Here is a 27,895-nt window from a genome sequence, read left to right on the forward strand (position 1 = left end):
TAAATATACATAAACTGAACTAATCCCATTAAAGGCCAAGGTTGTCATACTGGATAAAAAAGCAATATTCAACCATATGCTGTCTCTAAGAGACTCACTTCAGTATAAAAACAAAGGATGAAAGTAAAAGAATGGGGAAAAAATATAAACAGGAAGCAAGCAGGAAAGGTTGTATTTAGCATGAGACAAATCAGAAACGAGTCTCACCTTGTTAAAGAACTCTAAATGTATGAAGTACGAACTGATAGCACTAAATTGAGAAATAAGTAAATCCACTCTCTTGGTGGGAGACTCCCTCTCACTAACAGCACTCGAAAAAGAACACGGAAGAACACATGTGCGAGCAGCTCTCCCAGCTACCCTTACCGAGCACTGAGCCCAACACACACCGGATGTACGTTCCTTTTTCAAGGGCGCACTCATTCACCAAAATACATCGTTTATTTGACCATAAATTAGGCCTTAATTTCAAAGATTAAAATTTTACAAGTTTATTCTCTGATCATCGCGGAACTGCATTAGATAGGAGTAGCAATACACTATTTAGGAAAATCTCAAAATGTTTAGCAATTAAACGCTACCCTTTCAAGTAACCCAAGGATCAAAAAAGAAAAACAGGAAAGATAGGGTACCATTCTGAATAATACATATTTAGAGAGAAACTTTGAGACTTTTTTAAATCCTCATGTTAGAGAAGGAAAGTGAAAATCAATGATCTGTTTCAATGTTAAACAGCTAGAAGAGGGGCACCTGGATGGCTTCAGTCAGTTAAGCGTCTGACTCTCAGTTTTGGCTCAGGTCACGATCTCACAGTTTGTGAGTTCTGGCCCCGTGTCACGACCCACGCTCTCAGCACAGAGCCTGCTTGGGATTCTCCCCCCTCCCTCTCTGTCTCTCTGCCCCTCCCCCACTTGTGCTCATGCACTCGCTTTTTCTCAAAAATAAATAATTTTTTTAAAAATTCAAGAATTCATTTGAAATGGTCAAATTTCTTGTAACACAACTGATGAAATAAGCAACGGGACATTTGAGTAGCCTCATTTTCAATTCCTATGTGTGTTTACACACACATACACACACTTGCAAATTAAATCCAACAATAAATTAAAAGAAAAATACATCCTGAAGTGTTGTTTCCCCTGGGAATGCAAGGTTAGTTTAATATCCAAAAAATAAATCTGTAGTTCACCATAATAACAGCATAAAAAGAAAACCTGCATTATTAACTCAATGTCAATATCCATTCATAATAAAACTCTCAGCAAGCCAAGAAAGAGGAATTAATTTCAACAAAGCCACCTATAAAAACCCATAGAAAACATTTAATAATAAATAAAGCAAGGATGTCCATTGTCACCAGCAAAGAACTTTACTTTTTTTTATGTTTATTATTTATCTTGAGAGACGGAGAACGCCAGTGGGGGAGAAGCTGAGAGAGAGGGAGACAGAGAATCCCAAGCATCTCCGTGCTGACAGCACAGAGTCTGACGTGGGGTTCAGACTCACAAACCATGAGACCATGACCTGAGCAGAAATCGAGAGTCATAAGCTTAACCGACTGAGCCACCCAGGTATTCCACCAGCAAACAACTGTAAAATAAACTGGAAATCATTTCATTAACAGCAGCATCTAAATAGCTTATTTGTGATTAACTGAACAAGAAAGGTGCTCAATCTCTACAAGGAAAGCTACAAACACTGCTCCAAGAGAACCTAATACACGGAGAGAGCACGGTCACGGACTGCAAAACTCCACATTAAGATACTTTAAACTCACTCAACTGCGATGATAACCTCAGCGTTTTTTTTTCTAGAAATTGACAAGCTGTTCTAAAAATGTATGTAGAAACACAAAGGACCTACCGAAGAGCCAAAACAATGTTGGAAAAGAACAAAATTGGAGCTGACTTCCATTACTTGATTTCAAGACTTCACATAAAACTACACTAATGAGGATGCTGTGGCAACAGCATAAGAAACATAAACCTATGGAACAAAACCGATACGTATCTATGACCAACCGATTTGCCACAAAGGCACCAACACAGCTGGAAAAGAAAGTGTTTTCAACAAATGGTGCCAGAACAGCTAAACATCAGTGTGGAAAGATACGAACTTCAAGCCATACCTCACCTCATACACCGACATTATTTTACAATGAATGAGAAATTTAAACATAAAGCTAAAACCATAAAGTTTCCAGAAGAAGACATCAGACCCTATCTTTGTGCTGAGGCGGGCAAAGCTTTCTTAGACAGCACCGAGTAAGCAGTAAACACAGCCAAAAATCTGGATATACTATCAAAATTTAAAACTTGCACTTATCAGAAGAGAAGCCATTCACTGGGAGGAAGCACGTATAATACGGACTTCTGACAGACCCGCTGCCAGAATACAAGACCTCCCACAAATCAGCCAGAGGCGAGGCAACCCAACGAACGTTTAAAAACGTGCAAAAAGACGCCAACACCACAAAAGTATACAAATGGCCAGGGGATCAACACTAGTTCTCAGGAAATGCAAATCAAAGCCCCAAGGAGACGGCATTTCACGCGTACGTGGGTGAGTAAAACCGGGAAGCCTGACGACACGAAGTGCGGACAAGGAAGCGGGGGCGACAAGAACTCGCACGGGCTGCGGAGCGTGCAGACGGCACAAGCGCTCCGGCGAGCGGCTTGGCCACGTCTCCTGGAGTCAAACGTACACCTTCCGGGTCAGCCGGCGGTGCCGCTCCCGGACACTTACCCAAGAGAAACGACACCCTATGTCCACAGGAACTTTTACACGGAAGTCCATCGTAGTTTCGGTCAGAATACCCCCCAAAGTGAAAACAACCCAGACGCCCACTCACAGGAAATTGTGCCGCATCTGTGTTCTTCATATAATGGAAAACTACTCAGTATTTTTAAAACGAACTAAAATACATGCTTCGACACAGATGAACCTCAGACAGATCATGAAGCAAAAGCCAGACACAAGCGAGTACATATTCTGTTACTCCCTTTATATGAACTTCCAGAACAGGCACAAGTCAGGTACGGTGACAGAGCGCACGGCGTGGGGGTGATGGCCGTCGTGAGGCGGCGGCAGGGGGACTTCCCGGACGAAAGGTTTTCTTCTCTTGATTGTTGCGTTGGTTACACAGGTCTGACGGCAAACTAATTTTTTAACTGTAGATGGGCGGTTTCATTATGTGTAAGTCTTACGACAATAAAAATAGAAAGCATCTCCTGGCTCCCAGACCTCTCACCTCATCGCTCACAACCACGTGTCACGCACCCCCGCTGAAGAGGGGACCCGGAGTCACCGGGGGTCGGCAATCAGGGCAGCGACGGGCACTCACCTTGCAAATCCCTGGGGCAGTTCTCCAAGGCCATAGAGAGGGTAAAGGTACGGGCTTTTGCCGTATCTTGCCAGAGACTCGCTGTAAAGTTTAATCCTATTGATGGTTTCACAGCATGGTTGATCTAAATAGCTAGAAATAAGGAAATAAATATTAGAAAATAAATACTCAAAGGGTTTTTTCTGAAGTGATTTCATTTCCCTACTTTCCTATTTTACGGCAAAGTTTCCATACCACTAATTTATAGCTAGAGGCTTTCATAATATAACACGGTTATCTTTGTTTTGTTAGAATTTTCATTTTGGAGAAGTGAGAAATTCAGCGACAGTTTCAAGAAAAATACAAATCTAAAATGCAAAAAACTTACTCATCGGTTCTGTAAAGTGCCAGGGCATGGCCCGTAAAATCTATGACATCTTGTCCCAAGTCAAATTTCTTGTACACATCTCGCATCGCAGTCTTCATAGGATCGATGCCCTCAAAAGTCCTGGGATCTTTTTCGTCAAAGTTGGCAACATACACTAGGAATTTTCTGAAGCGACGTTTTTCAAACAGTCCCATTAAGCCTAAAGAATTTGTCAAAAAGCAAACACTGACACTAGGACTCTGAGGAAAAGAGAGCGTGAGAGGCAAGTTGAAACGTGCCACGTTATTATCTGAGGCTCTGCTAATGCAACGTGAGACTTAAGACACGGGAGCTCAGACAACACGGCTTCTACCTCCACTACCCTTTAAAGTAGACCGACATAATGACAACAGATCAGTCATTAAGTCTTCAATTTTACAATTACAAGTAATTATAACCAGTACTTAACTAAAGGTAATATGCGTAATCGTGTCTCTCATCAGGCACAAGGTGAACAGGACCCCGAAAAACTATCCTTCACCAGGGCATCCACCCGAATGTCCTCCTCTGGACAACTGTGACCTCTACTCAGCCAGCTGCCTAAAACTCTGAATGTTCTTCCTTTATCCTGTGTGCTACGATTCCCTCTAGAATTTCACAGAAAAGATGATTATGCTGCCAATCACTTACTTCAATAAACTCCTAGATAATCAGCCACTTTTCACACTAAAATAAAGATGAGGAGACAGGTATGAACTACTAGTTTCTAAACCCTCAGCTTACTAGTCAGTATTCCTTCTAGAGTATACAGCTTCTAGAAAGACAAGGCCTTCTTCCCCTTTCCTAAACTGTATGTATGGCTACCTTAAAAAACAATAAACTCTCGGGCACCTGGCAGGCTCAGTCAGTAGAACGTGGGGCTCTTGATCTCGGGGTTGTGAGATCGAACCCCACACTGGGTGTGGAATGCTTTATCAAGAGGCTGGAGAAGACCTGTTCAATACCACTCAGGAGCAGGGTATTTTCCCACAAACTAAATATGGGAAGTATCAAGAAAATGTAAATACTAGTTTCAGAGTGCACATTTTAACATTATGATCAGTAAATATTCTGGAAAACCACAGAAACCTGGTAAGAGAGAGATTTTTTTTTTTTAAACGTTTATTTAGTTTTGACAGCGCACAAGCGGGGTAGGGGCAGAGAGAGAGAGGGGGCCATAGGATCCAAAGCAGGCTCTACGCTGACAGCAGTCCTGATGAGAGGGGCTCAAACTCATCCGACTGAGCCTCCGAGGTGCCCCCAAGAAATGGATTCTTAAGTCACATGATGGCAAATGTCCTGAGGATTAGCTACTGGACTCTGATCTACAAATTCCAAACACAGATTCAGAGTCTGTGGTAGGGGCTAAAATCAAACAGTTAACCATTCTGCACAGGGCACCTGGGTGGCTCAAGTCGGTTAAGCATCTGACTTCAGCTCAGGTCACGATCTCACGGTTTGTGGTTTCGAGCCCCACGTCGGGCTCTGTGCTGACAGCTCAGAGCCTGGAGTCTGCTTCAGATTCTGTGTCTCCCTCTATCTCTGCCCCTCCCCTGCTTGTGATGTCTCTCTCTCTCAAAAATAAACATTAAAAAAAAAAATTAAAATGTTTTGCAAAGGCAGTTTACTGAAATTACTTAAAAATAAAATCTTTAAAAAAATAAAAAATAAGGGGCACCTGAGTGGCTCAGTAGGTTAAGCGTCTCACTTCAGCTCAGGTCATGATCTTGCACTTTGTGAGTTCAAGCCCCGCGTCGGGCTCTGTGCTGACAGCTCGGAGCCTGAAGCCTGCTTCGGATTCTGGGTCTCCCTCGCTCTCTGCCCCTCCCCCACTGGCACTCTCTCCTGCGCACTCTCTCAAAAATAAACGTTAAAAAATTTTTTTAAATAAATAAATAATAAAAGCAATAAATTCCCATTGAACAGTGTACTATTTTGATATTTTGAGTATTATTTTCCCCAAGACTATCGTCAAAACAAACAAAACTAAAAATTAAAATGGGCTTGAGGTTATTAATGACAGCTGACTACACTTAACATTTTAAAATTGTACTTATGGGGTGCCTGGGTGGCTCAGTCGATTAAGCAGCCGATTCTTGATTTCGGCTCAGGTCAGGATCTCACAGTTCGTGAGTTGGAGCCCCACATCAGGCTCTGCGCTGACAGTGCAGAGCCTTCTGAGGATTCTCTCTGTCCCTCCCCCTCTTGGGCACTCTCCCTCGCTCTCTTTCCCCCTCTTAAAATGAATAAATAAAACTTATAAAAAAATAAACTAATGGGACAGGGGCACCTGGCTGGCTCAGTCGGTAGAACACGCAACCCTTGATCTTAGGGCCGCATACCTGAGCCCCACGTTGGGTGTGGAGCTTACTTACAAAGAATGAATAAATTTTTAAAAATCATAAAATTAAAAAACGGGACAATGCACATACAGTAAAAGTTAAGGCTGAAAAGAAATACCCTGTGACCACATCAGCACCACACTTCTGTTTCGTTGTCAGGGGTGAAAATAAAATAGCCAATATAAGACAGTCCAATCTGCAGCCGCTTCTCTGACGATGCCTTCGTTCCCTGATCACACTAAAACTGTGCCCTCCCCCACCTCCCTTCATCTTTCTGCACAGCATTACCACCAACGGATACACTTGCCTTATTTATTTATAGCCTGTCTCCCAATGTAAGCTCAATAACAAAGTATTTTTTATTTTCCCCTTCTGTTGAACCTTCCCTGCCCGAAACCTAGAAGGGCACCTGGCACATTAAGAAGTGCTCCCCACTCAATCCACACAATGTCTGATGAGAGCAAATGTAAGAGAGGTCAACTTGTTCACGTACTGGATATACAATATATAAGAAAAAATGTTCAACCATAACGTAAGCGGGTTAGAAAAAAATCCTTTTCCAGAATACTCAGTTTCCAGAATACCGTTTGAATATCATTTCAAAGACTGTAAATACTGTTTTACTTTCTTTCCCTTTCACGCTGAGGTTTCCAAAAATTACACTTATATCAAGACTTTTAAAATACAAAAAGCTACAATATCCAGAACAGTTTTAAGACAATAAATACAAGCTTTGCAATTAGCTAACAGGTATAAAATTTGATCATAGAGAATTAGAAGAATATTGTTAAAGTGTCCACACTACCCAAAGCAATCTACAAATTCAATGAAATCCCTATCAAAAATTCAGCAGCATTTTTCACAGAACTAGCATAATACTAAAATCTGTACAAAACTACAAAAGACCCTGAACAGCCAAAACAATCTTAAGACAGACAAAGCTAGATTTCAAGATTTACAACAAAACTCTAATAATCAAACAGTATAGTACTGGCACAAAAAGAGAAAAAGGGATCAGTGGAACAGGACAGTGAGCACAGAAATAAAGCCACACCTTTATGAAGAACTAATCTATGTCAATAGATGCAAGAATATCCAGCGGGGGGAAGACAGTCTAGTCTCTTCAACAAATGGTGTTGGGAAAACGGGACGGCAACACGCAGAAGAATGAACCTGGACCACGCACAAACACCACCACAAACATAAACTCAAAATGGATTAAAGATCTAAACGTGAGACAGGGATCCATAAAACTCCTAGAAGAAAACATAGGCAGTAATTTCTTACTGACATTAGCCATAGCAATAGTTTTCTACACGTTGGACTTCACCAAAATAAAAAAGCTTTCGCCCAGCGAAAGAAACCATCAATGAAACAAAAAGGCAACCTACTGAATGGGAGAAAATATTTGCAAATGATATACCTGATAAGGGGCTAATACCCAAAATACATAAAGAACTTACACAACTCAACACCAAAAAAAAACAAAAAAAAAACAAAAAAAACAAACTTCTGATAAAAAATGGGCACAAGACCTGAATAGATCTTTTCCCATAAAGGACCTACAGATGGCAAACAAACACGAGAAAAGATGCCCAACGTCAGTAATCATCAGGGACACGCAGATCAAAACTGCAATGAGATCCTGCCATCTGCAACAACATGGACGGACCTAGAGAGTCTGATGCTACGTGAAGTCAGAGAAAGACAAATACCGGATGATCTCCCTCATATGTGGAATATAAAAAACAAAATAAATAAACTGACAAAAAAGCAGAAACGGACCCACAAATACAGAAAACTGATGGCTGTCAGGGGTGGAGGGGATGGGAGGCTGGGCCAAGTGTGTGAAGGTGACTGGGAGGTACAGGCTTGCGGCTGTGGAACGTACATGTCACAGCGATGAAAGACACGACCCAGGGAAGAGTCACTGGTGCTGTACGAGCACCGTGCGGTGACAGGCGGTGGCTGCACTTGCGGTGGGCACAGCACAGACCTGCTGAATCACTATGCTGTGCGCCTACGACAACGATGTGTGACAACTATATTTCCATTAAAAAAGAATCTGAATTCTTCAATAGAATTTTTGACAGAGAGTAGAGTTCGCGTCGAAACAACACTCCTAAAGTAGAGGACACCACAGAGAATCCTCACGGTGGGCGTACATGCCCGCACTCCACACCCCTAGCTGGGTCCCACAGCAGACACGTCCCCTGCAGACAGCCACGGCCCTGAGAGCACCTCAGCGCTGCAATGGTAAAGGTGATCTGCTGTCAAAGGTGCTCTATAGAGGGGCGCCTGGGTGGCCCAGCCCATCAAGGGTCCAACTCGATTTCGGCTCAGGGCGTGATCCCAGGGTCCTGGGATGGAGCCCCGCGTCAGGCTCCACGCTGCGGCAGAGCCCGCGTGAGGTTCTCTCTCTCCCTGTCCCTCTCTAAAAATTTTTTAAAGATAAATTAAAAAAAAAAAAAAAGGAAAGAAAAAGAAGGTACTCTACATAAATAGATGGCTCGCTGCAGTTAAGAGTGAAAATAAAGATTTAAGTGAAGACAGAAGACTTTGCCAGACACATTTCAAAGCCGTTCATGAAAACTTCTCCAAACATTTCTGAATACGTACGTTCAACATTACTTCAGAAATCAAAGATACACCTGTCATGTCACTGTTTGATTAACATAATGCTTGACCAATCAACAGGTATTTACTAGAACCTTAAGGTTTTACTTGATATTATCAACTGTCACAAGAACAGCATACACGGCTCCTAAAAAGCCAACGTAAACTCAGGTGACATTAACAGTAACACACTCTAGAAAAGAAACAGTCTCAGGGACACTGAGCGAGCAGACGACACCTGGAGTACTTTGTCTAGTCTGGCTGCCACACAATTACACACAGGCTAATCTTGACAAATCAGAATTTCCACAGAAAAGTGGCAAAGAGTGGCATATTATATGAGAAAAAACTGGGATGGAAACTAGCAATGTTTAGCATTAAAAAAAAAAAAAGGACTACAGAGTATATGGTAATGTTAAAATTTCTTTTAAAAATCTGTATTTTTATACTATATAGAATATACGTTGAGAGTGCAGGGTCCTAGACAGTCAGACAAATCTGGCCTCACACCAGTTCTATCAGTCATGAGCTCTACTTCGAGCTTTTCTTTCACACCTGTGTACCTGTAAAAGATCGTTTTCCCATCTGTAAAATAAAGACAACAGCACCCACATCTCACAGAGTGACAGCAAAGGGCTATAGAAAGTTAGACGACACCTCTGAGGTACTTGGTACGCGCATGCCTGTACATAATGTCCAAACACATTAGCTATTAACATGATAAACTGTTCTTTTTCATCTTTCTACTGAACTTCCCCACTTCTACAACTTTCCTCATCCCATTCATCGTGCCCAGGATTTTCTTCTTAAATGTCTATTTTTGAGAGAGAGCAAGCGGGCACTGGCGGGGGAGGGGCGGGGGGCAGACAGAGGATCTGAGGCAGGTTCTGTGCTGACAGAGAGCCCGAAGCAGGGCTCGAACTCAGGAACAATGAGATCATGACCTGAGCGAAAGTCGGACACTTAACTGACTGAGCCACCCAGGCCCCCCTGCCGAGTATTTTCCTGCCTGCCATTTTGACTTCAAGATCCTACTCATTAATAGAAAGCCAGTTGCTGTTAAGGTAGGGATCTGGTAAAAATTCATCAAACTGTATACTAAAACAGGTATATTCTACTGTACGTAAATTATACCTCAATAAATCCAACCACAAAAATAGATACATAAACATATTTGCTTATTTTTGGAAAAAGAAACAGGAGAACGATAAACCAGAGGGGCACCCGAGGGGCGCAGTCAGTTAAGCGGCTGACTCCTGGTTTCGGCTCAAGTCGTGATCTCAGGGTCATGAGTTCGAGGGCCTCGTTGGACTCTGCACTGACAGCACGGATTCTCTCTCCCTCTCTCTCTGACCGTCCCCTGCTCATACTCATGTTCACATTCGCTCTCTCTTCTCTCTCTCAAAAAAAAAAAAAAAAAAAAGAATGGGGCATCTGGGTGGCTCAGTGAGTTGAGCATCTGAGTCTTGGTTTCAGCTCGGGTCATGAGGTCATAGTTCAAGCCTCACGTGGCACTGCACTGACAGCACAGATACTGCTTGGGATTCTCGCCACTCTCTATCCACCTACCCCCTCACAATAAATAAACTTTAAAAGAAAGAAAAAAAAGAAAAACCAAAAACAAAAATGACCATCAAGGTAGAAGGACTGGAGTAGAACAGAAGAAGACTCTAAAATACATCTTCTGAATTTTGACTTTCGAGGCATATAAATTTTTACATATTTGAAAAAATCAAATCAGAAAAACAGAACTGCCAGAAGGTAAGTCCTTCAATCTGTGTTCAATAAAGGAGGTAACTAAAGCAATTAACATATGTAAGAGCTCAAAGAGAGAATAAAAATTTAGAATACAAACTTTAAGATACTCTTCATACTGCTGAACTCTTACTTCTATGAAAACATGTTATTTAGATAAAACTGTCATTTAGAATAATTTCTAACCCATGATTACGCCACCAATTCAGCTTTATTTTTATTTGTGTTTAATGTTTGTTTATTTTTGAGAGAGAGAGAGAGAGACACAGTGTGTTGAGTGGGGGAGAGGCAGAGAAAGAGGGAGACACAGAATCTGAAGCAGGCTCCAGGCTCTGAGCTGTCAGCACAGTGCCTGACATGGGGTTGAACTCAAGAACCGCGAGATCATGACCTGAGCCGAAGTCGGATGCTTAACCAACTGAGCTACCCAGGCGCCCAACTTCAAAGACAGAATATCTTTCTTAGGAAAGTGTTTGCTATTTAAGAGAGGCAGGAATAGAAAATGTTAACAGGTTATCTATCTTTCGCTGAGCCAAGAGACGAAATAATTTGGGGCAAAGAATTAAATCTACTCCATACTCACCAGAAATTCCTAAAAAAAAGAGATTTCAGAGGACAGCAACGGCACCAATTAGAAGATTAGTTTCGCCAGAACAAAGTTCTTTTCTTTCTCAGCAGTTTGGACAGTAAGGCGAAGGTGGTCAGCTTAGCACTGTGATTAAGTTCACAGGCTCTAGATTCCTCTAGAGTTTCCTTCCTAATCCTGCTGCTTACCTGCTTGACCTCAGGTCTGAGTTCCCTCATCTAGAAGATTCTTCCAAATAAGAAAAGGAACGTGAAGTGTTTAGCACAGAGCCCAGCGCACAGGAAACACTCAGAAAAACACCAGCTCTTCCGAACTACTCCTACAAAACAAGCACTGGGAACCTACACAGGCCACAAGCTCCATGGGACGCACAGTCACTTCAACTCTCACTGAGCTTCCAAAGGCAGGGTTTTTGAACGTCCTCTTCACTGATGATCCAGCAACTGCCCCGAACAGTGTGTGGCACTTAACGCACATCCAGCAAACACTGCTGACTGGACGAGTGAGTGGATGGGTGTCAGAACAGGGGACGTTACATTTGATCTCTAAGATTCCCTTCCATTGTAAAATCTCATTATTCTGAGCAAATAAAATAAAATTACTTACTAGATGCCAGGGCTTCTGCTTCGGTGGAAGGAACCTTGTAGATTTTTCCTCCCTTATAGACAAAGCTCCCTTCAGTCACTTTGAAATCCAGATAGCGGGTGACCTCTGTATAAAGCAGCATCTTCACCAGCTGACCTAGAAAAGTCCCACAATTCCAACCGTAACTTAAATCTTACTGCCTCCAAAAACTAGCAGGAATAAAAGTACATTTATTGTTGGCTTGTACTGATGGCCTCCTAGTTTTTTCTTAACATTGTCCAATAACTCCTGCCCAAAAAAGTCTCCAATGCCACATTCCACATGGGACAATCAGAACGCATACCTGTTGCTTAGCATATTTAGAACTATCTTTTTTAATGTTACAACTTCAAGATTAATAACTTTATCAACTTGCTTTTGTAAAATCTGTATTAATAATTATTAGAGGTACGTATGAAGTTTAGAATTAGAGTACTACTGCAAATAGGTCTGAGTTTCCTTAAATTCTTATTATGTTTTAAAGAGAGGCAACTAATAGGGAAAATTTTTCAAGAATTTGTGCCATTCAGTTTGTATTATTCAATCTGTATAAGATGAACATTAGTTTCAGATAAAGAATAAACCAGGCATACAATTTGAAATATTACCTGTCTATAAACAAAAGAAATTTAGGTATACTAAAAACAGCAAACTTCTTTGAGAAACCAAATTATTTTAAAGCTCATTCGAAAGGATAAAAACACCAGGACAATCAAAAGAATTTTTTTTGAAAACAAAAAACAAAGTTTCAGCTTTATGCAGCAAATATTAAATTGTACAGTTATATTAATTAACCCACAAATTGGGAAAAAAGAGACCCATATATAAAAATGTAATATATTATAAAAGTTCAAATAAAAGTGGAAAAGATAAATGGTATTGAGGGACAAATAAATAACCATTTTAAAGATTTTTTTTAAATGTTTATTTGTTTTTGAGAGACAGAGAGAGCGAGCGAGCAAGCGAGCATGAGCAGGGGAGGGGCAGAGAGAGAGGGAGACACAGAATCCGAAGCAGGCTCCAGGCTCCAAGCCGTCAGCACAGAGCCCGACGCAGGGCTCGAACTCACAGACTGTGAGATCATGACTTGAGCCGAAGCTTAACCAACTGAGTGACCCAGGGCCCCCTGAATAATCATTTAAAAAAATAAATCTCAGGGCAACTGGGTGGCTCAGTCGGTTGAGCGTCCGACTTCGGCTCAGGTCATGATCTCACCATCTGTGGGTTCAAGCCCTAAGTAGGGCTCTGTGCTGACGGCTCGGAGCCTGGAGCCTGCTTCGGATTCTGTGTCTCCCTCTCTCTCTCTCACTGCCCCTCCCCCGCTCATGATCTCTGTCAAAAATAAACATTAAAAAAATTTTTTTTAATAAAAATTAAAAAATAAATCTCAATCTCTAGATCTCAAACAGGATAACAGAAAGGGCGCCTGGCTGGCTCAGTTAGCAGAGCATGAGACTTTTGATCTCAGGGTCACAAATTTGAGCCCCACATTGGGTGTAGAGATTACTGAATAATAAAAAAAGTAAAGAGGCTTAATCTCAAACAGGATAACAGGTAAATTAACTTATAAAATAGGTGAATTTACTTACACAGTGAAAAAATAAAACTATAAAACCAGTGATAGCAAATATCAGTATTTGTTAACCTTGAGGTAAAGAGAAAAATTTTAAACATACCCTTCCAAATCAAAAAGAATAAAAAGAAGATCAACCTATATAACTACATGAAAATTAAAAGCTTGTGTATGAAAGAAAACTATAACACAATTACATATAAAGCCAATCACAAACCAGAAAAGAGATCTTCAACATTCATTAAAAGAGTATTTATTCAATAGCCTTTATAAAGAGCCCTTTCATATCAATAAGGAAATATTTTAAAACCTCAAAAGAAAAATATACAAAGCATAAGGCTGGCCAATTCACTAAAGACTATGAAAGTCGGGGGTCCTGGGTGGCTCAGCCTAAGGTTAAGCTTCAGACTCCTGATTTTGGCTCAGGTCACAATCTCATGATTTATGGGATCGAGCCCATGTCGGGTTCCACACTGACAGCACGGAACCTGCTTGGGATATTCTCTCCCTCTCTCTCTCTGCCCTGCCCTGTGATGTGCGTGCATGTGTGCACTCTCTCTTTCAAAAATAAACTTTAAAAAATATATATATAAGCCAATAAACATCTAGAAATCATTTTACTCTCAGATACTTTTTAAAAATCCATTATTTTGCCTTTTGGTATGACAAAGTGACAAAAATTAAAATGAGTTAATATTTACGACTGATAAAGGTACTAGGAAAGGTGCAGCCTCACAGTCTTCTGGTGAGAGTCACAGTGGGCAATAGAAAATCAAAGCCTTAAGAACTTACTGCCTTGATCCCCACACTTCTAGGGCTGTACAGTGAGGTTCAACACACACACACAGCCTGGCAAGTCATCTACCAAAATATTCACCATAATTCTAGATGGTGAGATTCTGGTTATATAAATTTTACTTCCTTTCTGCTTATCTGTGTTTTCTAATTTTAATAAAATGATTTCATTACTTATGTAATTTGAAAAGTGCTTATAATTTACTTCAAAAGAATTTCAAAAAGGTAACTTTAAATTTCAGAGAAAATTCAAAGATCTTTCCATTAAAAGAAACTATAGGGGCACCTGGCTGGCTCAGTCGGTAGAGTGATTTTTTTTTTTTTTAAACACTTACTCATTTTTGAGAGACAGAGTGTGAGCAGGGGAGGGGCAGAGAGAGGGAGACAGAATCCGAAGCTGGCTCCAGGCTCTGAGATGTCAGCACAGAGCCCCACAAGCTGCCAGATCATGACTGGAGCCCAAGTCGGATGCTTAACTGACTCAGCCACCCAGGTGTTCCTGAATGTGTGACTCTTGATCTCAGGGTTGTGGGTTCAAGCCCCATGCTGGGAGTAGAGATTACTTGGGCGGGGGGGGGGGGGGGGGGGGGGACTTAAAAAGAATGAAAGCAAAGAACTGTAGAATATAAATTCAAAACCAAAAAAATAAAAATAAAACACCAAAAAAGGGAAAAGGGTGGCTCAGACTTTTATACATGGGCCGTAGACTTCACACCAACAACTTGTTTTGATGTCATTTCAGAAAAAGTCACTAATATCATAGCAATTTTGCCCTTCTAATTAAAAATGAGAAAATATGTGGAGAAAAAAGTTTTAAAAGCCTCCAAACTAGAAAAAACCCTGTTTCTGAAGGCCCAGTTATCTAAGACCATCACCAAAGCCCCTTAAGAAGAGTCTGTGCCACATCCTAAGTTTGCGCCTCCAGAACCAACTACAAAGGAGTCACCCTCCCCCTCCATTTTTATGGACTCCAGATGCCTCTAATGGACCATATTATACTCACCAAACTGTTGCCATTCAACGAAATCTATTTTCACATACCTGGAATAATACTCTCTGTCAAGAGTTAGTTTCTACTTTTAAACCAGATTCAATGGCATAAATTTCAGTTAGAATTCTTTACCATTGGCCATAAGGAACTTAGGAATTAAGTCAACATTCCAGTCTCTTCCTCTCCCCATTGACGCTGGTGGTGCTCCTGGTATTTTAAATCTCTTGTATAACTAAAACCGAAACAAAAATTACCCATAATGTAATAAAATTTTCGTTATGCTATGCAACTATGCAATGTAACAAGGGCATGTCATTTTTTATCAGATAAAATTTTTAGAGAAGTTCCAATACACATCTAAATTAAATATATTACTAAACTAAGGAATGATAAATATTACAGGGGTAGTATTTCTTACTAGCAGGAAAGTAATAATACAAAACAACTTGTCAATGACACATAGCTCTGTAGATATACCCCTTTGTAGAAATCTTTTTTTAAATGTTTATTTATTTTTGAGAGAGTGCATGCACGAGCAGGGGAGGGGCAGAGAGAGGATCTGAAGCAGGCTCTGAGCTCGAACTCACAAACCATGAGACTGAGTCACCCAGGTGCTCCTGTAGCAATCACTTAAACTCATTCTCGCCTGAATAAAAGGCTAACAAAAGGCTTACTTTTTCTTTACTGTTTATTTTTGAGAGAGCGCACACATATGCGCACACAAGTAGGAGAGAGGCAGAGAGAGGGCTAACGTGGGGCTCAAACCCACAAACCGTGAGATCATGACCTGAGTTGAAGTCGGATGCTCAACTGGTGCCACCCAGGCGCCTGAAAAGGCTTATTTTTGCTTCTGTAGTGATGTAAGGAGTTAAAACTAAATTATGGATTCTTCAAATCAAACAAGACAAAGTTAGTTCCAGTTAATTTATAATGTATATAAGTGAGTTGAGTAGGAGATCTAGATAAAAAGCAGCTTTCAAGGGCGCCTGGGTGGCTCAGTCAATTAAGCATCCGACTTCCGGCTAGGTCATGATCTCGCAGTTCGTGAGTTCTAGCCCCGCGTTGGGCTCTGTGCAAACAGCTCGGAGCCGTGAGCCTGCTTGGGATTCTGTGTCTCCCTCTCTCTCTGCCCCTCCCCTGTTTGCACTCTCTCTCTCAAAAATAAACATAGAAAGAAAGAAAGAAAGAAAGAAAGAAAGAAAGAAAGAAAGAAAGAAAGAAAGAAAGAAAGAAAGAAAGAAAGAAAGAAAAGCTTTCAGTCTAAAATTTGGGAATATTCATTTGAACTCATGGATTTTATTGTTAATGTGGAATAGACAAAGTTGGTATATATTTACTCATAAAAATCCCCAAGTCCTTGAGTATATTCACTGGGGGAGAAAAAAGGCAGCTTGCTCATCTTATTGAAGATTAATAAACGTACTAAGTGTAGAAGGAATGGTGCCAACGTATCACTCTACGGATTATTCTCAATGGAGAGATGTGGTGGCCATCACCTTAACTAGGGTCAAACTTAGCATCATGAACAGTGGGGAAATCTAGACATTATGTGCCTCTGATAGGATGCAATATGAGGTACACAGCAATGCTTTATTATAAACTAGCTTGAACTTTTCAAGAGGGAAAAACAAGTCAGGAGACTTTTGTAGATTAAGAGAATAAAGAGAAACCACACTAAAGGCAATGTTTAAACTGGTTCAAAAAAAGAGGGGCGGGGGGATGCCTGGGTGGCTCAGTCAGTTAAGAGTCCGACTTCGGCTCAGGTCATTCATGGTCTCATGGTTCTTGAGTCTGAGCCCCGAGTCAGGCTCTGTACACACAGTGAACAGCTTGCTTCGAATTCTCGGTCTCTCTCTCTCTGCCTCTCCCTGCCTCTCCCCAACTCATTCGCACACACGTGCTCTCTCTCAAAAATAAACATTTAAAAAAACAAAACAAACAAACAAAAACCACCACCATACACAATATAAGACATTCTTAGCATCAGTGGGCAATTTGAGTATGATCTGGATATTATGGTTAATTTTCTTAAACATGATAACGAATGATACCATGATTACATAGGAGAATGCTATTCTTAGCCAGTGAATGCTGAAAGATTCAGGTCGAGTATCATGATGTCTATTACTTCTAAGGACTCAACCCAGTAACAAAAAAAGACAAAGCAAATATTGAAAAATGTCAGCCGCTAAATCCAGATGGAAGGTTGATCCATTGTTATTATTCTTTCAACTTTTCTGTAGGCCTGAATACAGAAAAAATTTTTGATAAAAATATGAAGTCTATTTTATCAGTCATTATTTAAAGTAATTGGTGATGTCTATAGATCTCTTATAAAATACAGTACAGCTCATATCCATGCGTGTGGATGTTGAACAAACCTCACAGAGAAAAAGTTAGTAAAACACTTTTTGTGTGTGCTTTAAATATTTAAATATTATTTGTTTTATCATGAGAAGAAGCAAAAATAGAAGAGTTGATTAAAACACATAGGTACAAATTAGAAAACAATAAGGAAATGAATATCCATTTTTAAAACACTCAGATTAAGAAATAAAACACTACACGGTGATCAGGGGCCCTTGTGGGCACTTCCACACTACATCACTCTGCCTTTCCTCACCCTTGAGGCATCTGCTCTCACGATTTTTTTTTTTTTTTAGTAAAACACACTTTGGAAATGCTTCCTGTGCCCATGCTCTAGAAAAGTAGGAAGCAGGGCAGTAGAGCAAAAGGGACTACACCTTTGGAGTCACATAACCTAGGTTCCCAGCCCTTCTCTGGGGTTGTAACAACACAGACTATTTTGTCACCTGAAAACTGAGGATAAAAATACCTCTTCAAGTAACTAGGAGAATACATAAAACCAAGTGGAAAACACTGGCACTGTGCTTGGCATATATCAGATATCCATCAGGAGTCTATACCTTTAGCTTCAAGAGATAACGGGTAACTGCTCCAAGATGGCAGGAAAGGTCACAACTTAAATTTCTACAAGCCCTAAACTAGCAGCCCCTTTTGAAAAAATAGGTTACGGATAATCTATTTAATAAAACAAAATTAAACCTATCTATAAGGAGTGAAATTGAGATTCACAAGTCAAAGATTCGAAGAATGAAAGGCACAAGTAACTTAATACTTACATCTTCCAGAGGTGTTATAGATGCACTCTCTCCTCCATAATATGGGTTTCTATCCATGTGAAGAACTTTCTTTCCGTTCACTGACATTATACCTGACAGGATGCATTCCTACAGGAAAAGCATAAGTATCTTCAAAAGAAGTAAAGCATTACAGCACGTTTTGAACATGACTTTTTTTTTAAAGCCCCTCATTAAACATTCTTTCAGTAATTAATACTTAGTATGTACAATATACGACTTAAGGACAAAGCCCAAAGTGACCAGGGTTCCAAGAGTGGTCTGTGGACCCCCGTGGGCCTCAAGGTTAGAACTATTTTCATAACGGTAAGACATTATTCACTATTTGTCCACTGCGCTAGCATTAGCACCAATGGTCCAAGACCAACGGCAGACAGAACAATTAGGACAGTAGCCCCACTCTGCACTACTCATTATATTCGCCACCACCAGGTACTCAGTTTTTAAAAAAGGCTGGCTTACTCAAACATGTCCTTTATGAAGCATTAAAATTACCTTTGTTGGAAAAAAAAAATTACCTGTTAAGTATACACCACTGAATGCCCCCCATTTTATTTTAATACTGTGTGACAAAGTGGGAAGTCCACATAAGGTAACTCTGGCTCAAGGAAAACCATTTGTGCAACTGATGTGTATGCTGAACTAACCACTTCTTTGTTCATGGGTCATCTTTTTTTTTAATTTATTTTGAGACAGTGCCCGTACAAGTTGGGGAGAGGCAGAGAGAGCAAGAGAGAATCCCAAGCAGGCTCCAGACCATCAGTGCAGAGCCCAACACGGGGCTCAATCTCACGAACCATGAGGTCATGACCTGAACGGAGATCAAGAGCTGGATGCTTAACAGACTGAGCCACACGGGCACCCCTCATGGATCATCATTTTTATTTGAAAGAACAACTGACCAATAAACTATTACTCAGACCTAGATATATGTCAGATGCGGTTTCAGATTTCATACTACAACAAATATTAAAAAAAAAAAAAAACCTGCCACTAATATTTTGGTATAAATCAAAGAATATCCACAACCATGTGGAAGGCTATTAGAATACTCGTCCCTGTTCCCACTGCACATCTGTTACGAGGCTTGATTTTCTTCAGATACTTCAGCTGGTATCTGACAAAAGTCTGAACACCAAAGCAGGTGAAAATTCAGCTTTTAAGCCAGACATTAAAACTAGACATTCTCCACATTAAAGAGATGTGCAGAAAATGTAAAACAATAATACTCTTCTCACAATGTTTTTGTTTTGGAAGATACAGTCATACTTCATAAAACTTATTCATGTTAACACGTAATGGGTTTATCATTACTATCTTTAAGTGAATTAATACAAATTTTTTAAATTTCTCAGTGTTGATTTCTAATGATAAATATTGATAAACATAACCACTATAAACAAAACTCTTCAGGGTCCTTAATTTTTCAGTGTAAAAAGATCCCAAAGTCAAAGAGTTTGAGAACAAGAGCCCTAAAGGAAGCATCCAGAATAAGCACTAGTAAGTGGCAACAAATAGAGAATTATAAATGACTACTCTCAGGAAAAAGGTAAATGAAACATGAATATACTAAGATACACCATATCAAGATGGAGGGGGAAAAGGAAAAAATTAAAGAAGAATATGATAAATGAATTAATGAGAAGAAACCCAGAGATGGGATACACATTCACTCAAAACCTGTAGCATGGCTTTGGTGATCAGGGCTTTATCTTTTAAAAAGAAAAAGGAAATTCCATGTATCATCACAAATCCTAGGGCTTTTCAAAATTACCCCAAAGACCCTACATAGCAGAGAACAATCGCACTCCCCTAGAAGTCTGACTCTGATACCTTATTTTAAAAATTCTTAAGTATTTCAAATTTTATTCCATAATATTATCTATTCATTTTAGTATTTTTGAAAGGTTTTAAGTTCTTATCAGGTTCAAATTTCACTTTACGAGGGTGTATCATTTCTTATTTAGATCAAGAACCAAAACACTATGAGTGCTCCCTCCAGAAGGCCACTTCATGCCCTGTTCCGGTCACAACCACACCCCCCACCCCTTCTCATGATTTTTAAGAGCAAAGATTTGTTCTGCTGGTTTTTAAACTCAGAATAAATGGAATCATGCAGTATACCTTTTTTTTGTATATACACCTTTTATCCAACATTATGTTTACAAGATTCACCCATGTTTTGTGTGTTCTTGAAATTCACTTATTCTCACTGCCACAGAGCAGAGTCCCCAAGGTACAAGAGCCAAGTCCGGCCTGCAAGCGGTTTTCATCAAGATTTACTGGGAAACACCCATTCCGATTCATTTACATAGTGTCCACGGCACGTTTCACGGTCCCACAGTAGAACCGTGGTTGTGACAGAGACTGCATAGCCGGCATAACCTAAAAGATTCACTATCTGGACCTTTACAGAAGGTCTAACCCTGCAAGCAGTGGATGGATCTCAGCGTGTGCTTCCCATGTAGCATCACCCGCGAAGGGCTGAGAAACGTCAATTCTAAGCAGGTTCTCAGACTTCACTTTGCATCCACATCACTTGGAGGGCTTGTTAAAACAGATTGTGGGGCTTCCATCCCCAGAACTGGGTTGGGGCTTTCTCACCAGGCTGGGAGCGTGCCTTTCTCACCAGGCTGAGAGACCACTAATGAGGCTGGTCCAGGACCAGTTTCAAGAACGGTTATGAAAGCACCGCCGCTCCAAACTCTAACAAAGGTGAGAATCAACTGGGGATCACGCTAGGCAGGGGTGCCTGGCTGGTAGAGCATGAACTCTAGGTCACGGGGTCACGGAGTTCGAGCCCCACGCCGGGCTTAGAGCCTACTTCGACAAAACAAAACCTAGGATCATGCTGGCCTGCAGGTGTTGCTTCGGCATATCCAGCGTGAGGCCTAGCCTTCTGCACTTCTAGCAAGCCCTCAGGTGTTGCAGAAGCAGTTGGTCCAAGGACCACGGTTTGGGTAACAGAGCTGTAGAGACTTTAGTTGATGGGCATCTGGACGGTTCCAGTTTTTGACCATTACAAATGTTCTCAACGTGTTTTTATTATGTATTTGTTGGATACATATCAAGGAAAGCACAATTGTGTTCAACTTCAGGAGATACTCCCAAACAGCTTTCCAAAGTGATTGTACTAACGTACACTTTTGTCAGCAGTGTGTGAAAGTTGCTGTTGTTTCAAATCCTTGCCCAACACACTTGTGTCTTTTTAATTTTAGCCCTTCTACTTAGGATGTGGTTTAATTTGCATTTCCTGACAACTAATGAGGTTGGGCATTTTTTTATAGTTTAACTGATAATTAGTATCTTCTTTTGATAAGTACCTACTCAAATTATTTGCCCTTTTTAAAAACGGGCTTCTTCTTACTGCTACATAAAAGTTCCTTTCATATTCTGGATAAAAGTGCTTTATTAGTTATATATATTGCAAACATCTTCTTCCATTCTGTGGCTTGCCTTTTCAGTTTCTTAACGATGTCTTGAAAAACAGAACTGAAGACATTTTCCAACCCTAATATTACCAAAAGCAACTCACTTGTTCAAAACACAAAATCCAAAGCAGCACTAACGTATACGGCTCAACATAATACATGAGTAAAATAAAACTTACTATCTCAAAAACAGGTTAGGGCACAGATAGAGGAAGACTAAATAGTCCCATTTCCAGCCAACAAAGGCAGACTTCAGAGTTCAACTTTTGGAAGCAAAAATACAGCAAGCAAATCTGCATGTTGCATGTCTTCTATATATAACTTCTCATGCTCCCCTGCAAATAAGCATGATCCACTCACTGGACCATGGCTCTAAAGCAAGCACTAAAGGTGGAGGCCTAAAATAAAGGGCTCAATAATTTGAAGATTCACTAAAGTCCAAAGAGCTGATAATAACTACCTTTAAAGGCATCGCTTGTTACAGTTGTTACAGGAAAAACAAAACTACAGCAAAAAACACCAAACAGAGTAAACGCACACAAAAATTAGGAAAACAGGTACCTAAAAACCGATACTAAAGAAAAGTCCCTTTTGAAACCCACTTACCTAGAAATATGAAGAAAATGTTAACTTGAACATTTCTGAATCCACTAATCTCAATGATATATGCTTTACAGCAATAACAAAAAAACACTGTTTTCAGCAGAATGTTCCTTTAAATGTCTGTCCCTTAAATGCATCTCATTAAATGCTGTCAGGAGATAATTTTTCTTGAAATTGGCTCTAATTATATGTTTCCTGCTCAAAATCCTCTCCCACTGCTTGAAAAGATAAAGTTCAAATTTCTTAGCCTAGTACATTCAACCTTTTTACCAACAGGCCTTCTTTCCAACCTTATTTCCCAATCTGCCTCTTCATACCTTCTGTTTGAGGCAAAATAAACTTCCTATTCCTTCCATACATCCTGTTCTTACTACCAACCTATCCTGCTCACTCTGCCTAGAAAATCATTCCTCCCGCTCAAAGCCTACCAATATTTTAAAAAGTCAGCTTACATACTTCCTTCTTTATGAAGGTTTTCCTGATTCCCCTGTCTGAATTCCCACGTGTAGCTCTATTACAGCTCTTAGTACTCTCTCATAGCAACTCCTACAGTTACCGTCCTCTATGAGAAGCTATTTGTTTATAGAAAGTGCGTTTACCTCTTTATTGCCTGTAACTGATCACAACAGTCACAGTTTAAATAACTGAAATTGGGGAAGACATTACTCCATTAAGAGTCTTCGGGGCGCCTGGGTGGCTCAGTCAGGTAAGCCTCCGACTTCAGCTCAGGTCATGACCTCACAGTTCGTGGGTTTGAGCCCTGCATTGGGCTCTGTGCTGACAGCTCGGAGCCTGGAGCCTGCATTGGATTCTGGGTCTCCCTCTCTCTCTCTCTCTCTCTCTCTCTCTCTCTCTGCCCCTCCCCCGCTTATGCTCTGTCTCTCTCTCTTCCAAAGTAAATAAACATTAAAAAAAAATCTTAAAAAAAAAAAAAAGTCTTTAATCAGATACAAGGAGAAGGAAGATAGAGGTAAATGTCGATTATCATCTATGTGAGCCAAAATATTTACCTAGTGGTTTTTCAAACCAAGTATCTCACTACTACCTCTAGATGCTGAAATGCATCTGATTTTATTTCTGTTCTATTGGGCCAGTATGCTTGAAACGGATTTAAAATACAGACTGCAAAACATTTATACCTTCCAAAAATAAGACATTTGTACATATTGGCCCAATGATTGCTACTGCAGTGAATAGAAAGTCCTTTGTGAACAAAACTCTAACAGAGCAATGGCAAGGATTTTCAAAGAGCAAATCTGAGAAGCAATTTAAGATGTTTAAATCAGATATAAAAACTCCTCTTTTAAATCACAAAATTTTAATAAAGAAAAAAGGAGAAATTACATCTGGGATGTAAAATAATTTCTAAATATAGAATACTGAGAATACTGGTTAAGTATCACTAGAGTACGTTTCTATTCATGACCCTCTACCAGAATTATTATGTAGAACAAAACAACATAAATACCTCCTCGAGGCACCAACAGCTGTGGAACTAGTTACCCTTTTATATACTATTTTTAAGAAAAATAGTTACCCTTTTATATACTATTTTTAAGAAAATTCAAGAATTCACTGCCAAACCCAAAGTCAATTAGAAGCAGCATCTTAGGTGGTCAGATGAGGTCTGCACACGCTGCCATCAAAGAAAAGTAAAGGTCACCTTAACAGCAAAGTAAGGGAGGAGGAAGCAAATGAAAAGCAGACTGAAGCACTCACTCACTCACTCACAAAGGCAAGCAGTCTGCGACTATTTAGTAAGGAGGGCCAAAGCTTACCAGGTGTCTCAGCAGCTTCATCATGTCACGGCATGACACACACAGTGCTTAATCCTCAGGGTGTGAAATCTTAGTTATCAAGTAAATTATGTTCCTTAGTTTGGTAAACAAGTTGTGATGTCATTTGGAGCAGCTTTTATCAGAAAGTTGTGGTTCTTTCTTTAAAGGGAGAATCAATCCTCAATTCCTCAGAAAACTGAATTATATGGAATATTCCCTTTCTCCTAGACACAGAATGATTTTGTTCTAAGGTATACATTTTGTGTCTTATTTATTAAAGTTACCAGCAACATCTGTGGATCACTATGACCTTCATTTTAGAAGGAACAACTGACACAAAACAGTGCCAACACTAGGCAACAAACTCCGACACTTTCTTTAAAAGTAACAAGTTCACAGCACTAAAAGTACTTGACACACTGCCCTCCTGCGATATGTGGTACCCATAGTTGATTGCCCCATAGTTGATTGCGTATGCCTGTTTGCAGGTTCTTAAGCCTCAGGTACTAAATATTTAGAAGCCAAAAATTAAGAAAATTAAGTGGTATGTTCACTCCAAATACTCGGCCAAGCGTGATTTCAGGGTTTTTAACTTTGGTGGTCTCATCTCACTTTGAGCAGTCCTGGTGTCACTAGAAAAAAGGATACAAGATTTACCATGGTCAAATCATCCTGCCACCGCCGCTCCCATCAACGAGCGTGGATGCTCTGAATGGAGAGAATTCCCAAAGAAAATCTGAGAAAACAATGTAAGAAGGCTCACAGGGATTAAAGCTATCACAGCTGTAAAGTGAGGGCAGAAATTGGTCTGATTTCTAGTTAGGCATGAATCTACCACTCATCAAAAAGATCACAATCGACCCAAATGAATGTTTAAATTTTTTTAATGTTTTTTTATTTTTGAGAGAGAGAGAGAGACAGGGAGACACAAAATCCAAAGCAGGCTCCAGGCTCCGAACTGTCAGCACAGAGCCGGATGCGGGGCTCGTATTCACAAACTGCGAGATCATGACCCGAGCCCGAGTCGGCCGCTCAACCGACTGAGCCACCCAGGCGCCCCAACCCAAATGAATACTTAAATTAAATGCATCATCTCCACTGGGTCGTTATCCAGTACGACTGTGCTATCTCTGACACAAACTGCTGCTTCCAAACCAGGCATGTAGAAACCTGCAAGATGGATTTGCACCCGTTCGTCCACGTCCAACGGACCCAATCAAGAGCAAATCTCAAAGACCAGCAATAACCGCAGGAAAACAGAACGGGCTCTTACAACATGCCGGCAGCAACGGTCCCCATCCCCATGGGCAAAATCCTCCACAGACCACAGGGCTCAGCTTGGAATCCCAATCAGACGCTTTAAAAACATTCACTGAAGAAAAACAGCCCAGCCGCACAGCTTGGACACTTTAAAATCAGACACTTTAAAAATATTAATTGAAGAAACATTAACAGCAGGTGGGCCTGTTCATTTAGGCATCCTACAGTTGGCCAACTCACCACCTGGAAAGAAATTCAACCGAATCCCGCACGTTCAAAACAACCCGGTAGTTTCCTAGGTCAGTGGTCTCAGCTACTTGGTGCTGCTTCTCAGCCAGTCACACGTGGGTCTCGACCGGCCAGTAGTAGAGAACTTGGCCTCTATAGCCATCAATCCATCCCCAATCCATTTCTTAGGGGAAAGCCCCGAGAAGCGACAATGGAGGCAGGGAACAGACCGAACAAAAGGAAAAGGTGGCAAAGGTCAGCTGAGAAAGCATTCGATAGACAAGTTTTGAGCAAACTCATTTCCAACTCTACAGATGCTCAAAAAGTGAGCTGGGAGGGTGGTGAGAAGGAAGGCATAATGCCTCTCATTTGAAATGGGCGCGGAGATAAAAGGCTAATTTTTCTCCCCAAACCTAAGTTAACCGAACTGTATCCAGCACAAAACAGCGACTATCCAAGGACCTGTCACAAAATCTTCTGCCTAGCTCTGGCAGGCAAAGACGGGTTAGTAGCGGCTGAAGTCTAAGTAGGAAACGCAAGAGTGGCCTCCGCCCTCCCCCACTCTGCCTGGTGCTTTTCCGTTTCCAATCGGGAGAGGCCAGCAACCCATAAAGGAGGTGGACGAGTACCGATCCCCAAGCGGGCTTCCCCCCCGCCGAGCAAAGCGGAAAAACTGTCCTTTTCCAGCTGGACCGGGTTTTCCATCTCCGGTCTCTCGATTCACGTTTAGGGCCGCGAGCCCGAGCAGCTGGGCACTGCCGCAGGCCCGGACTCGTGGGGACGCACCCGTCGCCACCCGCCCCAACGCCCTGCAGAGCAAGGCCCCCAACGACGACCAAAGACCGTGTGCACAAGGACGGCGTGCGAGACGCAGGCCCCGCTGGGAGGCCGGCCCGGGCAGAAGGCGGCGCGGCCGCGCGGGGTGGGCCCCGGCCTCGTGCGGCCGCGCGGGCGACAGAGAGGGGTGGGGAGAGGGGGCGCGGGGCCCGCCGCCCAGAACTCACCGTCAGGCCGGTGCCCAGCACGATCACGTCGTACTCCTCATTCATGGCGGGGGAGGACGAGCACCGAAGCCCAGGAAGGGAGAAAGCTCAAGGACTCGAGGGGCCCTGGGCTACTCGACCACCCTGAAGCGACAGGGGGAGCGCTCAGACCGGTCTCGGGGCCCGACAAAAACGGGAAGCCAGGGCTAGAGGCGAAACGGAGCTGGAGAGGAGGGACGCCGGCCGCCACCTCAGACGGGAAGAGAAGAGCGGGGCAGGGAGGGGAGGGAAGACGGGGAAGGGAGGGGAAGGCGGGCGGCGACTGGGGCCTCCGCAGCCGGGGCGGGGCTTAGGGAAGGCGCTCGGAGGGCCGTCGATCACAGCCTTCCCGCCCTCTCATTGGCTGCATTCGGTCGCCCGACCAACTTTCTTCCTCTCTCACGTCTCGCGAGAAGAGGGCGGGCTGTGCCTTTAGCGGTTCCGGTCTTCCCCCGGCCCGCTGCCACCGTGGTTGGGGGCGGAGGGGGCGGAGGCGGTCCCCGCGCCTGGGCCCTTGAGGTCGTACGGCTGGGAGCGTGCCGGCGGTCGGAGAGCGGCGGTCCGGTTCGTTGCTCCCGCAGTGGTGTGGGAGCCGAGGCGCGCCCAGGGCCCCGAGACCTCCCGCCGCCCTTGGACTTTGAGCCTGAGTCGGCCACGTGCGCCGGGGCCGGCCGGGGGCCCAGCCCTCCCGCCCTGCCACCGGCTGGCTATGCACCGCGGGCCGAGCGTCGTGCAGGCCTCGGCCCCGAGTGCTCGCGCGGCTGCGCCTACCTCGGCCAGTGGCAACTTGCTTTGTTTTCCTTTTTGCCCTGCCTCCTTTTTCTCAATGAAAGAGGACCCGAAGTATTTTAAGCAGCTCAGAACTCACTCGTGTTACCTTACTTCCCGCCCTGTGTGTTGCCTGTGCGGCCTGAGGAAATTTAAGGGAAGGGAAAAAAAAAAAACAATTTTTTAAGAAAGAAAACGCTTAGCGTAAATACAGGGGAAGTCCAGGTTTGGGAAGCAGGCCTGAGAGCTGTAGCTCAAGCCGGCTATAGAAATTGTAACTGACCAGTGTATGCACTCCTTCCCCCACCCCCAACTGTTTTAGGATTCCCACTGGAATCTCCAGCTTTGGGCATGGAGACAGGTGTAAGGAGAGGCTTGTGTTCTCAACCAAACAGAGTACACCCTATAGGGGCAGTGTAGACAAGCGATTTCCCTAAAGCCTTGGACAGCCTGTGTTTTCAGCCTGGGATAAGTCTGCATACTCAGACGAAAGAGTTGGCGTTTCCTTCTAGATTGACTCCCAAGCACCGCTGGATAAGAGCTATTCAAAGAGAATCTTGGTGGACAGAACTTCCTTCATACTTAAATCATTCAGATCCCGGAGATAATGTAACAGTATTGTACAATGTTTCTT

The 27,895-nt window shown here is 42.1% G+C and overlaps 1 protein-coding gene across 2 annotated transcripts in view; it reads right to left on the reverse strand.

Annotated features, from left to right (window-relative positions):
- The window catches only part of GDI2 (GDP dissociation inhibitor 2), a 39,220-nt gene extending 11,981 nt beyond the window's left edge, over positions 1-27,239 (reverse strand). The window contains exons 1-6 of one of the 2 annotated variants that reach the window (XM_043561410.1): positions 26,476-26,778; positions 18,154-18,261; positions 15,143-15,242; positions 11,634-11,768; positions 3,711-3,909; positions 3,344-3,475 (exon numbers count right to left, since the gene is read on the reverse strand). In XM_043561410.1, the coding sequence (XP_043417345.1) occupies positions 3,344-3,475; positions 3,711-3,909; positions 11,634-11,768; positions 15,143-15,242; positions 18,154-18,261; positions 26,476-26,520 (719 nt within the window). In that variant the 5' untranslated portion in view covers positions 26,521-26,778. Of the gene's footprint in view, positions 1-3,343; positions 3,476-3,710; positions 3,910-11,633; positions 11,769-15,142; positions 15,243-18,153; positions 18,262-26,475 lie in introns of both variants that reach the window. The other variant, XM_043561409.1, reaches the window with a different exon arrangement.
- Between the last annotated feature and the right edge of the window lie 656 nt (positions 27,240-27,895).

This window comes from Prionailurus bengalensis, chromosome B4 (genome assembly GCF_016509475.1).
Source record: "Prionailurus bengalensis isolate Pbe53 chromosome B4, Fcat_Pben_1.1_paternal_pri, whole genome shotgun sequence".
NCBI lineage: Eukaryota > Metazoa > Chordata > Mammalia > Carnivora > Felidae > Prionailurus > Prionailurus bengalensis.